Source organism: Lacerta agilis, chromosome 4, assembly GCF_009819535.1.
Source record: "Lacerta agilis isolate rLacAgi1 chromosome 4, rLacAgi1.pri, whole genome shotgun sequence".
NCBI lineage: Eukaryota > Metazoa > Chordata > Lepidosauria > Squamata > Lacertidae > Lacerta > Lacerta agilis.
In genome coordinates this window covers 36,138,256-36,153,617 of record NC_046315.1, presented here as the reverse complement: position 1 = coordinate 36,153,617, position 15,362 = coordinate 36,138,256, and the positions used below count along the sequence as shown (strand labels likewise).

General features: G+C 42.8%; 1 protein-coding gene across 1 annotated transcript; it reads right to left on the bottom strand.

Annotated features, from left to right (window-relative positions):
* Positions 1-8,975: 8,975 nt before the first annotated feature.
* C4H3orf38 (chromosome 4 C3orf38 homolog) lies at positions 8,976-15,007 on the bottom strand. The gene is made up of 3 exons (XM_033146734.1): positions 14,780-15,007; positions 11,445-11,665; positions 8,976-10,316 (listed from the first exon to the last, which is right to left on the bottom strand). The coding sequence occupies exons 1-3, from the start codon at positions 14,916-14,918 to the stop codon at positions 9,723-9,725; spliced, it is 954 nt and encodes a 317-aa protein (XP_033002625.1). The 5' UTR covers positions 14,919-15,007; the 3' UTR covers positions 8,976-9,722.
* Between the last annotated feature and the right edge of the window lie 355 nt (positions 15,008-15,362).

Genomic DNA, 15,362 nt, shown 5'->3' with positions numbered 1-15,362 from the left:
CACATGCTGTTTGTAAGAAATTCTGTATCGCCAGATACATTGGTTCAATAGGAAGATGGAGGCAGAGCTTTTCAGAATATGATACGATGGAATTGGCAGGAAAATCACTTTGGACAATGACAATTCAACTGAGCCTTGAGCCGTCTGCAATATTCATAGTCTGGATGGGATTATGACGCAACATCTCCACTCAGTGGCAACTGTGGGAATACCACGAAATTCCCCAGGACCTGGAAATGTTTTTGTCTCAAGGAAGAGGCAAAGGTTTTGTATTTAACTGCACAGGAGAGGCTGGTCAGAAAAGGTTCTGAATGTAACAGGGTAGACAGACAAATAATATGACCGCCGGGCATTAGGCAGTTTCTACATTTGTAACGTAGTTTTATTTTTTACACTTTCACATGAGCCATTCATATATGCTTGTGGATAATCAAATAATCAAGTGTGTGTGTCTCTCTCTGTGTGTAAGGGGCTGACCTATTTGTTTGCTTTTAATAAAGGTCTGATATACAGAGATCAGCAAGTGACTCTTTTCATGACAGAAACAAACATTTATCACCTTCAAACTGCTGATTTAACAGCTAGAGACGGACCACAAGGTTCCCAGGTGGTCTTCCATCCAGGCAGCTTAAAGGACCATATCTGCTTAGCTTTAGCTATAGGACTGCCTCATCAAGTGCCCACAGCCTATTCACTCAATGATAGGTAGTCAAAGGTGCTTTTAGCCCAGTAGTGAAGCCGATGCTAATATCAGAGATGCAACTTAATATCAGCTAACCTAGCTGAGTCACTAGCAACGAACTGAAATGCAGTGGGCAAGTCTCCCACCTTGGTGGTGGGGAAACAGTAACCATTTCTGAGCATGTGACGTAGAACTATGACCGCATTTCTATCAGCTTCTGTATTGACCGTCCACACATCAAATTCAAGCCTCAAGGCTGGAGAAAATCCCAGTAGCTACGGAACTCTCTTCTCCTTCACTCTCCAAACCTGCAGCTCCTCCTGCCTCCGACTCTTGTCTTTCAGATGTTACAGTCTCCCCCAGTTCACTGGTCCCTTGTTCCAATTCTGTCTCCAACCCTACCTTCTCCCAGTGCCCCCTCCTTAGTATCCAGCCAGTCCCTGTCAATAGACAATACTGGCTAGAACATGGGTAGGCAAACTAAGGCCGGGGGCCGGAACCAGCCCAATCGCCTTCTAAATCCGGCCCGCGGATGGTCCGGGAATCAGCAAGTTTTTACATTAGTAGAAAGTGTCCTTTTATTTAAAATGCATCTCTGGGTTATTTGTGGGGCCTGTCTGGTGTTTTTACATTAGTAGAATGTGTGCTTTTATTTAAAATGCATCTCTGGGTTATTTGTGAGGCATAGAAATTCATTCAGAGATTCATTTTTTCCCTTCAAAATATAGTCCGGCCCCCCACAAGTTCTGAGGGACAGTGGATCGGCCCCCTGCTGAAAAAGTTTGCTGACCCCTGGGCTAGAGAGACCACTGATCTCAGTGCAAGACAGTTTCCTACGCATGTGAAGCCTGCACACTACCTCACTATGCAGTTTTCAACCCCATGGATACCAATGAGGGAAGCATGTTCTTTCTCTCAGTGGTGTTAGTGGAGTTTCAACATGATTAGCTTTAATTGGTTTGTGTGCTTGACGTTCACCTGAATTAATTTGCCATCTCCCTGTGTAGCATTTCCTTCTTTCCCACCCTGTTGTTGCTCCCCTTCTTCCCCAGCTCCTACTGATTCTCTGGCATCCACGACTGCTAAGATGCGATGTTCTACTGCCCTGTCTCTCTTTTGCCCTCTACTTAAGAGAATGGCTTCCTTCATCTTCATTTTCACCCGAGATGGTAAGGCTGCAGAGGAAATGTTACTAGGACAGCTAGCATTCATTTAAATAAATACATTTAAAATTATTACTGCATAAAAACCCATAAGATACAGAGACATTGTTTGTATTCATAGCGCATATTGATGGTTGCATTTGTTTTCCCTTAATGCAAATCACTTTTTACACTGTTTTAATTAGCTTTAAATGGAAAAGCACCATTGTGATCTAATTGTTCTATTGCTATTGAACTGTTTAATTGCCAGACTGCATTGAGTGTGTGGTTAACCTGGGGTGGTTGTTGTTGTTTTTCTTCACCAGCTATAAACAAATAGTGCATTCAGCTGAAATAATTGCCCTCTCATTAGCAGCTTTCCTGTATCTTCCCTTGAAAGAGTGGGAACAAACAGATCATCCGGTGATTATATTTGGAGTTTTAGATGACAGCGACCAACCTCTTTGCATACATTCTAAATGGATTCACTATCCTGAACTCAGGGTGAGGGTACATGCCTTCAGCCTTTGCCAACCTGGTGCCCTTCAACTATTTTGGATAACTATCAGCCCCAGTCAGCATGGCCATGTTTTCTACACTAGTGTAGCTTTGCTTCCTGGGATTAATGGGAGCTGTAGTCTAAAGCAGCCAGAGAACACCAGGTTGCTGAAAGTTGCATTACATTAACTGAAAGCATGGATGCTTAAGTAGGTTGAGGATTGTGTTACAATCAATGGCACACATTACCCCACCATGTGGGAATCCCTTGCAGAGACAATCAGGTCAAGTATCCACAGCAGCACCATCACCATAAAGAAGGCTGATCGCCGAAGAATTGATGCTTCTGAATTATGAATTTTGAATTATGGTGCTGGAGGAGACTCTTGAGAGTCCCATGAACTGCAAGAAGATCAAACCTATCCATTCTTAAAGAAATCAGTCCTGAGTGCTCACTGGAAGGACAGATCCTGAAGTTGAGGCTCCAGTACTTTGCCCACCTCATGAGAAGAGAAGACTCCCTGGAAAAGACCCTGATGTTGGGAAAGATGGAGGGCACAAGGAGAAGGGGACGACAGAGGATGAGATGGTTGGACAGTGTTCTCGAAGCTACTAACATGAGTTTGGCCAAACTGCGAGAGGCAGTGAAGGATAGGCGTGCCTGGCGTGCTCTGGTCCATGGGGTCACGAAGAGTCGGACACGACTGAACGACTGAACAACAACAATCCACAGCAGCAACCAGAGGAGGAATGACTGCTAAGAGGAGCGCAGAGAGAAATGCCATGGTGCATCCACATCAGAACTGCACTCCTTCACCTGCCCAGCTGCAACAAAACATGGAATCACAGAATTGTACAGTTGGAAGGGACCTCAAGTGTCATCTAGTCCAACCCCCTGAAATGCAGGAATCTCAACTAAAGCATCCACGGCAGATGGCCATCCAACCTCTGCTTAAAACTTTCAAGAAAGGAGAGTCCACAACCTCCTGAGGGAGACCGTTCCACTGTCAAACAGCTCTGTCAGAAAGTTCTTCCTGGTGTTTTGTCGGATTTTGCTTTCTTGTAACTTGAATCATGTCTCTCCCATATCAACACTCACGGCCAAAGCAGGTGCTGCAATTCTCCAATAGTTTGACTTCAGCCCTGAAGGTGCACCCTTCCAGACAAACAGATGCCAACCAACACACTGCTAGATGCAAACTATTCCCTAGCTCAATCCCCAGCATGCTGCTAGATTTGGCAAAGGCCTTTTTTGGCATCGTTTTTATTAAGTTTTCAGTTTAAACTGAAAAGGCCTTGTCCGCTAGAGGCCACTGGGTAAATCACTCAGCGGGTCCGCTGAGTTGACTCCCCCTAACATTTCCCCAAATACACAGCTGTCACCACCTCCTGAGCTAGAGAAAGGAGTAAGATTCTCCTCTTACTGTCACTTACAAGAAGGATGGGGGGGTTGCATCTCCCAGCATACGGTTCCTTCCCAATATTTAAAATTTAGCATGGCATGCCGGTATATTGACTAAAAAGCCACAGTTCCTAAGGCAACAAGCTTCTTCAGTGTAAAAGAATGATGGAAATCAGGACAGAAGCACTAGCATTGTAAGCAGCAAACACACACAATAAACCCTATATCTGAATGCAGCCTTGCTCAACTAACTCTCCTGCTCAGCTGGCTCTCTCCACATGTCACTCATTCTTGCTCTGCCTGCCATTCCATCTAGCTCTCCTGCTGTCACTCATTTTTCCTCTCATCCTTCCCATCACACGTTTCACCAGCAATGGGAATGGTATCTGCCTGAGGAGCTGCCAGTCTGAGTCAGCAATACTGGTCTGATTCTGTATAACACAACTTCCTATGTTCACCTGAAAGGTTTCAGTTTGGAACCACCTTGAATCGCATCAAATGGCTCACTTGCAGAATCCCTGGGGCATTTAGTTGTTCAGGAGTAGGGGTGGGTGAATGTCAGGTTTGGTATCTCTCAGGTTCTCATTTTCCGATCTTCAGTTCAGTTTTCTACATTTTCACATCAGTTTGTGATTAAAAATGAGTTCTCATAAAAATATATCAGCATTTCAGTGTGAACTTCTAATATGTACATTTGTAAGCAATCTTCCTTAAGGTTTGCATTTTGCAAAGCAGTTTCCCATAATCTAAAGCATATTTGTACGCCATGTTCACTAATATGTGCATTATGATGCACATCTTATCTCAGTATATGCATTTTTGGACACAATACTTGGCTAGAGAACTACACTGAAAGATTTGGAGGAATCTGAATGTTGAAGGGTGGCTGTTTCAGTTTTCGTGTTGTTTGGAAAGTGTGATTTTAGGTAGCTTCTTCTTTCAATGTGAACTGAATCAAATTTCTTCCACACCCCTATCCAGGGGATCTCATTTCAGTGATCAGAATCCCATATCAATGATGACAGAACAGTGAACGCTGCTCACAAGATCAGACTTAAAGAGGCAGAACTGTTCTACTCATATCAGCTACAGACTTGGCTTCGTTATCGTTCTCTATATTTTATTAACTATTGGAGAAACTTGATAGCAATTCACCTTCGGAATTACAGGACTACAGAGACACATGTCAGATAAGTGCCAGACATTATGCTATGACTTGAATATGACCTAAGCCCAGAAGTCGCTTTCTGTGCTGAAACATTATGAAAACATAAGGAAAAATCAAATGTATTAGAGAAGATCTTAAAGTTCACGGCAATACATCAATGTTAACCACCGGGACAGGATTCTGTCATCATTCATTTCCACGTGACATCTGAGGCATCACGTAGCTATTATGCCAAACCCTATAATTGCTACAAATGATGTCACGTAGGAGCAAGCCATTTCAATAAATAATGCAAATTGCTAAAAGAATGAATACTAGAAATCTGGACAAGTAATAAATAATGTTGATGAACTACAAGGGGAGAACTACTTAAGAAGAAAGTGACACATACATTTCCCTGTTGTGGTTGAGAAGTATGTTGCTTAAAATGATATTCTTGAAAAAGAAGGGAATGGGTTTGTTCTTCAAACGAACGAAGGGCTCCGAAGGGCTCCGGTCTTTCCAGGAGCCACTTTCTGGCTATTGGCCTTCACACTACCAGGCAGGTGAGGCAGAGGGCTCAACCACTTGCCCTCTGGCACAAAGCTTCTTTTCTTTCTTATACAGTACTAATGACCCCTATTTAGGGACCATTATGGGCCCTGCCTGGTTAATTCAACAGTGGGATCCTCCATTAGATGTTAGCCCTTGCTGGATCCAGGAATTAGCTCAGGCATCATGTAGCCTAAAACCTCACCAAACTTGCAATAACCCCTTTGTTCATGGCTCTGGCTCCATCTACCACTAGCATGTGGCCCTCAGCAGAAAAAAAAATTGCCCTAAAGTATCAGGTTTGCAGTATTGAGGGGCTCATTGATCTTTGCTGTAACTTGAAGCAAAACTGACATCTATGGCACACAGTACTTTTCATCAGTTAAGACTAGTGTCTCAAATCACAATGTTTAGAATAATGATTCGGAGCAGACTTTTCAGTATAGCAGCCCCAGGTCGGTGAAACAGTGCTCCTGTTGAGATACCACAGGTGCTATCTACTTTCTGGGGGGAAATAAGACATTTTTGGATGTAGCCATCCTGATTCTTCCTGCTGCACTTTTTACAGTGGAGACACATACAAAGAAATGTATTCTGCTTCTATGCAACCCACCTTTAGAAGTTCTGTCACTCCTTTGGTAGCAACTGACATTCCAGCCATGTTCCCGTTGGGTTCCCTGCTTCTGATGTACTTAATGAGCAATCACTTATTAACATGGTAGTGATGGATAAACACTTTTCAGCAGAGGTAATTCACACATTTGGCCAAGTGTCAAGTGATGATCAAGGGATGTATGTGAATGTGTGAACCTGTTCCAAGTCTGGCGGTAGACTAAATTGAATTACTCTTCAGGAAATATTTCCTGCTACCTTAATGAAATTGATTGTTACGATTATTGCATCATTCTTTAAGCAGCAGAATAAATAACTTACTTGGAGATGATGTAAAGGCAGAGAGACAGATGCTGAAAGCAAGCAATTCCTCTTTCAATCTCACTCTCAACATGATTGTTAAGATTTGCAGTCAGGTGAAGAGAGAGCTATTCTTTTGCCAGAACAGTGCTCTATATTCCTTCCTGAGCTCCTAAGCCTACAGGGATCCTGACTCTCAGAAATGTGTTTGTTAACAAGTCAGTTGAAATTCTGTTGTCAGCCAGCCAACTCTCTCTCTCTCTCTCTCTCTTCCTGACAGCTGTCATGGATAACATTTTCCTGCATGACCCCAGCAACAATACAGGTTTTATTTTTCCCCTTAAAAAAATAAATCACAGCTTGACATTATTGACCAGCTTGAGAGAGGGGCAGATCTTGAAAAAAACCAAGGATGGGTTCAGATTTTTATCAATGGCAGGTTGATCGTCTCCAACTGCTCCATCTGATAGAGGTAATTCAGCCAAAGGAAATATCCAGCCTTTGCGTTACTGATGAGGCATCAAGGAAATGTGCAGTGGTGAACTTCTGCTTAATCCAGAAATGCCCAGCATATAGTCCATGGATAAGATCCAACCTCTAGCCATTTTTATTCGGACCTGGCCACCTCTACCAAATTATAACCATGGTACAATGGTTGCCCCCATGTCAATGAAAAAAGAAATCTCTTTAAACAAAAAGGAGAGATGTTCAAATCCAAAATGCACACGCACACACTTTTCTAGATGGCACTAAATTCATGATGTCTTGAGCATTCAGTATAGCAAAGTTATATACAATTGGCCCCCACCTCTCAAAAGGATTTTGCTTTCTGTTCTGTGGTTGAATTATGCACTGGATTTCACTCTGTACTGGCTGATCTGCAACTCATTGCACCAACTGGAGGGTGTCTTATGTGCTTTGCTGGCAAAACAGGAATTTCAAAATTCTGCAGAAATTTCTACAGCATCCGCTGAGAAAAGCTTGCAGGTGTATTGGTGATTATAGCTGTGTAGTTCTCAGTTTTCACTTTATTGTTTATTTATACAAATATTTATATACTGCTGTATCATTAAAAATATATTACAGCAGTTTATAACAGTATAAAAACGTAAAGCTCATCACTTTACAAATTAAAAACAAAAGCAAAAATAAATTAAAAACAAACAATAGACGATTGTGGTGAATGCACTCTTAAGTGTTTGCATAGGTCTGGCCGAAAAGTTTTCAGCATGTGTTTAAAAGTTGGCACAGAAGATGCCCAGCTGAATCTCTATTGGCAGGATGTTGCATAGGCCTGGGCCAATGACCCTGAAGGCTTGGTTTCTTGTTGATGTCAAACGAGCCTCACCAACTCAGGAAATGACCAAAAAAGCTCCTGCAGACAATCTTAAGTCTTAAGCTGGATTATAAAGGGTTAAGGCAACCCTGAGATATATCCTGGACCCAATAATAAACTTAAACCTGGATCAGTAGCAGCAAGGGTGATTGGAAAACATGGCGACCAATGTGACTACCTGCTAACACGACCTGTTGTTAAAGGCAAAGAAGAAGCAACAGCCCATAGAAGAGGTGTGGGCAACCTTTGGTTCTTCAGGTGTTGCTGAACTATAACTCCCAACATCCTTGGCCATTGGGCATTCTGGCTAGGGCTGACTGGAGTAGTACTTCAGCAGCATCTGGAGGGACAAAAGCTCCCCACACCTACAGTGAAACATTAATGGAAGCTGATTGCATTGTACTGATATCAAGACAAGACTGCATACTGAATGACCTTACAAAACATTTTCAGAAAATGAAATGTCTGTTCTTTTTAGCAAGCATTTTGCATTTGTTTTTTATATTTGTACATACAGGTGGCATTCTGTTTCCAGGAGAGCTGTCAGGTTTTTTGGTTGTTTGATTTCCTTGGAAAGAAGCTCCTCCACCTTTTTGCAAAAGGCAAAGTAATACAAAAATGTCTTTGGTGTGTACAGTAATTTCAAAAATAGTCCTGAAGATTTCAAGAACTTTAGGATTTTCAGATGCTGCCATTCATTCTTTTTTATATATATAAAATAGTACATTTTAACAAGAATTCAAGTATTAAAGGTGCATTGCAAAATTGAAACTCAGAATTGTAACCCCCAATAATTTTCCATAAAAATTTCAACTAATCTCAGACATACTCAGAGCAGAACCACTTAAGTCCACTGATTTCAATGCGTCTGTTCTGCGTATGGCTAATGTTGGATATCATTCAGTTAAGTTTCAGGACTGGAGCCTGTACTGGATAAAAAAAAATATGAATGAATGAGAGAAAAAGTAGTTTAATATAATTGACCCAAATCAGAACCACATTTTCTGAATTTTATAGCTGCACATCCTTAGTATCTATGATGCCATACAAAGAATCAGGCACAATGAATTGTGAAGTGGGATAGATTTAAACAATTATAGAAAAGTGAAATTAGTCTGCTTTTAAGGCTTATTAATGGAAATTTCTTAAACACTGTAGCTATAATTTTAGATGTAAGACTAAGTATATGTTGTACTATACAGTTCCTAAATTGTGTCCAGCTTAATCAAGTCATAAATGTCTGCAAATTAATTAATTGAATACATTGCGCTATACAACCCTGAGATTCAGAATACGTGAAATTCTTATGAACATTTCTTTAATTAACCTTTTTTATATACCTAGTAAATAGTAATTGCATTGAGATCAACAGCAGCTTTAATTCTAACTTTGTTTCTTTTACACGAAAAATATTAAGTGACAAGTGCAAATTTAAAAAAAGAACCCGAGAGATATAATTTTCCAACTAACTAGCGTTGGCTCTCATTGTTGGGGCTTCTTTAATGTGGAAGAACTACTCTAAGATAAGACACCTTCACAGATCCAGTGTCTGTTAAGTAATCTTTGGCAATATGGTGGTCTTGATCCACACATATCCCTTACCGCCCCCCGCTACGCCAAGGAGGTGAGGAAGCCACAGGCAGACAAGATGATGATGCGTTTCCCCCCGTTCTGCATCCTTCTCATTTGTGCTTGCTTCTTTCTGCTTACGGTACTTCCCCATGTCTCACAGTGGGGGAAAGCGAGGGCAGGAGAGAGAGGAGTAGTAGGAGGGAAAGAACGTAAGCATCTGCTCACCATTCCCCCTTTCTCTTCAAGGTGGGCAAATCATGTGCCAGACTGTAACTTTAGGGAACCTGAATCAGCCCAACTAGCACTAGTTGTCAACCCAATTGTCACTAGTTGTTTAGGCAGTACTTTGGCTTGTCATCCAACCAGAAAGTCTAACTCAAGAAACAGAAGCAAACAACTTACTTGAATGCTCAAGTATGCTCATGTGTTGTATTTTCTGGGCCCACAAACTGTTCTACTTCATTCTGCACACAGAATGCTCAGGATTTTTGAGACTCAACCAAGGAAAGATCATTGGAAACATAGAATTCCTGGAGTTCTTCCTGCTCATATTTTATGCAAGGCCTTTCTAAGTGGGTCCCAGGTTCCAGGGCATTCTGACCAACAATCTTTAGGTTCACAAACTTGATTTTCCACGTATTCTCCCTAAAGGGGCAGCGGATGAGTCCAAAGATTTGTTCAAAGATGCCCAAGCAAGAAGTATTTCTATGAACTGTGCCTGCTACTGCCACCACAACTAACCCATGTCGTGAAACTGTCCACTTCATGCCACCAGCGTCTAAGTTCGGGTTCAGGAAGAGGTATTCTTCTTTCACCAATGACAGTAAACGAAGGCTAACCAATTCTGCACCCAAGTACTCTTCCATGTTTTGTTCTGAAGTGTTATAGCAAAACTTTAGGATTACATCATCCCAAAAATGTTGTGGTCCCCATTCATCATGTGGTTCTCCAACCAACGGGTTCTGAGAGTTCAGAATTCCAAAGAACCACTGGCAAAACTCCTCTCCCAGACTGTGGCAATCTTTGCTGTGATCTTGCTTGTCTCCTCCTTCCTTCCCTCCCTCTTCAGGTTTCTGAAAAACAAAGTAGGGACTTTTATTTTTAAGCAGTAACAAAATGTACTGATTCCTTTCCACATGGTACTGTTCAGCAAAGTTGAAATGGACCCTATGACTATAACTAACATGGAATGCAACAATTAACACAGCCATAATTTCTGCTTTGAAAATGTTTAGAACTGTGCATACCAAATGAAGGGGCTGTCTAAAGATGTGTGGAATAGACAGCTTACTTGGATCCACTTTATTAGGCAGAAAAAACCTCTGTAGATTTCTGTTTTGTGCAAACAGGAACCTTTCATTAGTCATGGGTTGTATGAAATGCTGAGCAAGTGGATTTCACACAATAGGACTTTCACTTCCTCTCCTCCCCCATGTTCCAAGCAGCAAAAGAAGTAGGGGGAAATCAGATATACACATAGTACTCTCCAAACTGAGTGAATGAGCAGGAAAATGGCAAATACAAATCAATGTAAGCAAGTGAAAATGGATGGATCTTAATTTCACATGTACACTCATGGGGCCTGAACTGGCAAGTGACTACCCAGGAACAAAAGCTGTCGGTAGTTCTGGGTAGCTCAATGAAGATGCTGACCCAGTGTGCAGCAGCTGTGAGAAAGGCAAATTCTTATCAAATTCCACGCTAAGGATCATTAGGAAGGAACTGAAAATAAAACTGCTGATATAATAATACCATGATGCAAATCTATGGCATGAGTGCATTTGGAATACTGTTTATGGTTCTGGTTGTGTCACCTGAAAAATGTGTAGAAGCTTGCAGAGAATGAAAGGGGTTTGACTCAAACATCTAGATGGTCACAGGTTCCCCATCTCTGCTCTAAAGCAGTGTTGTGCTGAATATGGCTTCCAAAATCGGCATACTTTCTGTAGGAATCACTTACAGAAGCCTCTCTTATTTAGACACCTATTATTCTACTATCTTCAAAGCATGTGAGGGACAGACAGGAAGGTCCAATGCTTATGTTGCACAAAAACGCTGTCACATGACACACTTCTAATAGAAAGAATATGCCCCCTGCTACTCCACAGCAGAAAAATGTGAACAACATATTAAAGCATGAACAAGCAACTAATTTCCAAAAGGAATGCTTTGAATTTCTAAAACAGGTACAAAAACCTCACCTGTACATCAGGCTTAGTATAGATTTCCTCCGAGCCATTATCTTTTAGCTGTTCACACCAGTACTCCTTTGCACGGTCAACAAGTTGGTGCTTTTCAGAAGAAGGTGGCACTATGACTCCTTTTGCTGCCAAATACTTGAAGATTACCTCTCGAAAGACCTTCTTTCTCTTCAGCAGCTCTTCTGCACTTTGACTGTACAATACAATGGCATTTATGGCTTCTGAAAATAAAATCAGAAACAGGGGTGTTGCTAGAATCCAATTATCATTCTGCAAAAGAAAGCTGGAACTTGAATGTTGGTGTTAATCACCTGAGAAGTTAAAAGGTGCTTTTGAGCTATTATGTCTCTCAAACATGCCAAATTTTGCCACTGGTGTTCCTTCCCTCATTTCCTTCTCCCAAGCCAAAGAAACATTACCCTGATGGGTAAAAGGCAGCAAGGTTCTCTCTCAAGACAGAGGCCTAAATATTGTTGATTTTGCTTTCTTGAGTAATTATCAGTCTGTCTTCAGTGGCAACTGCTATTCAGAACATATTTTTCCACACAGGTTCATGGCCCAATGTAATTAAGTCACATGTTGGTTGGCAAGAAAACAAGTTCCATGTGTCATAGCAAGCTAGTTGCCTTATATTGGGTCAGGTCATTGGTCCATCTTGCTCAGTATTATTTACACTGAACAGCAGCAGCAGCTCTCCAGGGTTTCAGACTGGGTCATTCCCTATCCCACCTGGAGACGCTAGGGCCTGAACCTGGGATCTTCTGCATGCAAAGCAGCTGCTCTGCTACATAGCGACAACCCTTTAGTGTGCCATTCACAGCCAATAAGAAATCAATTGGAAATGCATGTTTCAATCAAGAATTATTCACCAATCAAAACAGAATAATCCTTATTGTAATTTAGTCTGCCTTCAACTACAAGGATAAATATTTGCAACAAGTTATTTCCCCCCCTATAGTTATTTACTAGGAATATACACAGAAAAATACAGTACTTTTAGCACTTTTCGCCTTTCCCTTGGAGCCTCCATACAGTATTCTGCTTGCCTCCTCCCACTCTGCCCACCCTACAGCTGGGAGGGAGGCTGTAGGCAGTCCGTTTTTGCCATGTGGTGTCTTTGCGCGACTCCATTTGTGCGCGGGCGGCACAACATTACACAGGAGGAGTGTGGCGATTGAAGTAATATCCCCCTTCTGAGCCTTTAACATCAGTGAAACATCGTGCCTTGCGCTCCTCCTGTGTAATGTTGTGCCACCCGCACACAAATGGAGCTGCGTGAAGACGCTGCACAGAAAAAACAGATCGCATGCAGCTTCCCCCACGCAGCCTCTGCCATAGGGTGGGCAGAGTGGGAGGAGGCAAGCAAGCTGAGATTGCCCTGTGGGAAAGACACTGCCTCTCCAGTTGGCCGCGAAGATATCTCTCCCTTCCGCACCTTTCCTGTGGGGCATTCTCCTTTTTATAGTACTGCGACTGCACGTTTACATGGCATTTGTATTAGTTGAGGCATTTGTGTTATGTGGTAGATGTGCAGCTGTATGAAAATATTGGTTATGTAACAATAGGCAGCAACACAAAGAAGCCCCGACGCCAAGAATCCACATACAGTACAATCTAAATTCAGACAGGGACGGCAGAGGCAAGGGCAGATCAGCTGAATACACTTTCTTTTAGTTGCAAACAATGGGTTGTATCCCACCAATTCTTACTCAGGGTTGACCCACTGAAATTAATGTCCAATAACTTCAATGGATCTACTGTGAGTAGGACTAGTGTTCAATACCACTCGAGGATTGGAGAGGCAGAGCTGCCACTGTCCTGGCGGTCAGAAGTGAACCAAGCAGAATGGAAGCTGCCTCTTGACCCATGACATAGAGTCACTAATGCCTCCTTCTCAATGGCAAGAACAGGCTTCGAAAACTTTAGAAGCTCCCCTAATTTTTTTTCAGTGTCCCACCTCTGCGGCTGCAGAAGCCATGAACACTACTAACTCCACACAGTAACCACATACTTCAACTTCTATCTACCTACAAATAAGCATTACCTTTTATCATACGACACTATTACTCATGCAGCTGTATGAAATCATCAGCCAAGTAACAATAGGAAACAACACAAAGCAATTTTCTCATAATGGCTCTCTTATATCTGGACACAGTTAAAATAATAGTAAAAGACCCAAACTGCAAGCTATTTTAAAGGTGTATTAGCAATATAAAGTACTTCTTTATTTTGGTCTCATCAAAGACACATGAATTTAACATGTCAGTATCATATTTAATTGGCAAATAGTCTTTAAGAAACATATGCTGTCAGAAGATCATTAAAATCCCTATGTTAACAAAATAAAACAAAAAATTATAGCTAACATGACATCATACATTTTTGTCTGGATATATTTTCTGGTCAAATTTATTTCTAACACCCACTAAATGTTAGTGGAAAAGGCTCCCAGAATGGCTTACAAATATCAACCTCTTCAATCAGATCTGGAAGCAGGACAGGTGACAAAGGGCAAGACAAGAGGGCAGACGGGGCTGTTCCTGGCAGCTAGAATCTTCAGATGGATTTGTTAAGGATTTTAAAAAAATACGGATTTCAGTTAATGAAGTTTAAGGATTCGCCCTTCCAAATACATACTTTTGCAACTACTGTATGCCCCCTTAAAACAGTGCACAACGACAACACAGCTCCTGAAGACTTGCTAACTGAACTCTGCCTGCTGTTTTCTCTGCAGTTCTATGAGCCAAAGAGTCAAGTCACACTTGGAGCAGAATATCAGTTTTGTTCCTACAACCCGAAGACCTACTGTGGCAAAACAGCATACAAATATCTGCACTTGTTTTCAAATCGCTGGCGGTGTTTTTTTGTTTTTTTTTAAAAAAACAAAAACAAAACTGAAAGTTAGGAGGGTGTGTGTGTGTGTGTGTGTGGAGAGAAATAAAGTAGCTTAAAAACAAACACCATAATACTAACCCTATCTTTTCATTGTTGCCCTCATCTCTCCCCACGCACGTCTCTTAGAAATACCAAAATTACGCAGTATTATTGTTTTTTTCCCATTCGGTTCGAACATTTCCCCTCTAGGCCCTCTATAGGCGCTTATGTTCGAAAAAGCGATTATTGTTATTGTTTGTTTACACAAAACCCGCATTTTCCCTTGACAGGTCCCCGCCCCGCTTTCGCCCATCTCTCGCCAGTCTCTCTGCATTTACTAAGCTAGAAGACACGAGTCCACTCCGGAGTGAGACCCACAAAGCTCCACTTCTACTCCCACCTACCCCCCCTTAACTCCGCAGGCCCCTTCCGCGTCCCGTCCCCCCCCCCCCAAATACCTTGGCGGTCGTCCGGCTGCACAAGGCGGTTAGTCACCGTGTCCGTCAGCGACAGCAGGTCGTCCGTGTGGAGAAAATCCAGGAGCTCCCGGCAGCCGTCCCGCTCGCGCTCAGTCAACCCCGCCCAGGCCGAAGCCATGGTGGTGGTGGCGGCCGGCGGCGGCGGCGGCGTCGCCTCTTGGTGGCGCGAGGTGAGGAGCGCAGGCAGAGGCCCCCCACCTCCCGCGCCCACACAGAAGCCGCCAGCGCCCCCTCTCCCCCCCCCCCCCCCCGCCACAGGAAACCTTGACAACCGACAGGCTCAAGGGACAACGTGATTCCGCCGCTCGGGTGTTGCTCCGAACAGCCTCCGGCCCCGCCTCCTCGACACTTCGCGCGACGAGAGCGCGGCCTGAAAGGGTTCGGCTTGGAACGCGGAGGGGGCCGCATTGGTTCCGTTGTCTTCTGAGGCCTCATCTAATAAGGGGGATCTCCCCAAGCGTACCTTAGCCAAGTTTTGGCCGTTGGAAGAGAGTGCTGCCGCCTGTCTGCTGTGATACGCAACGAAAGGGCGCTGAGGGAAAAGGCTGCTCTCTAGGCCCAT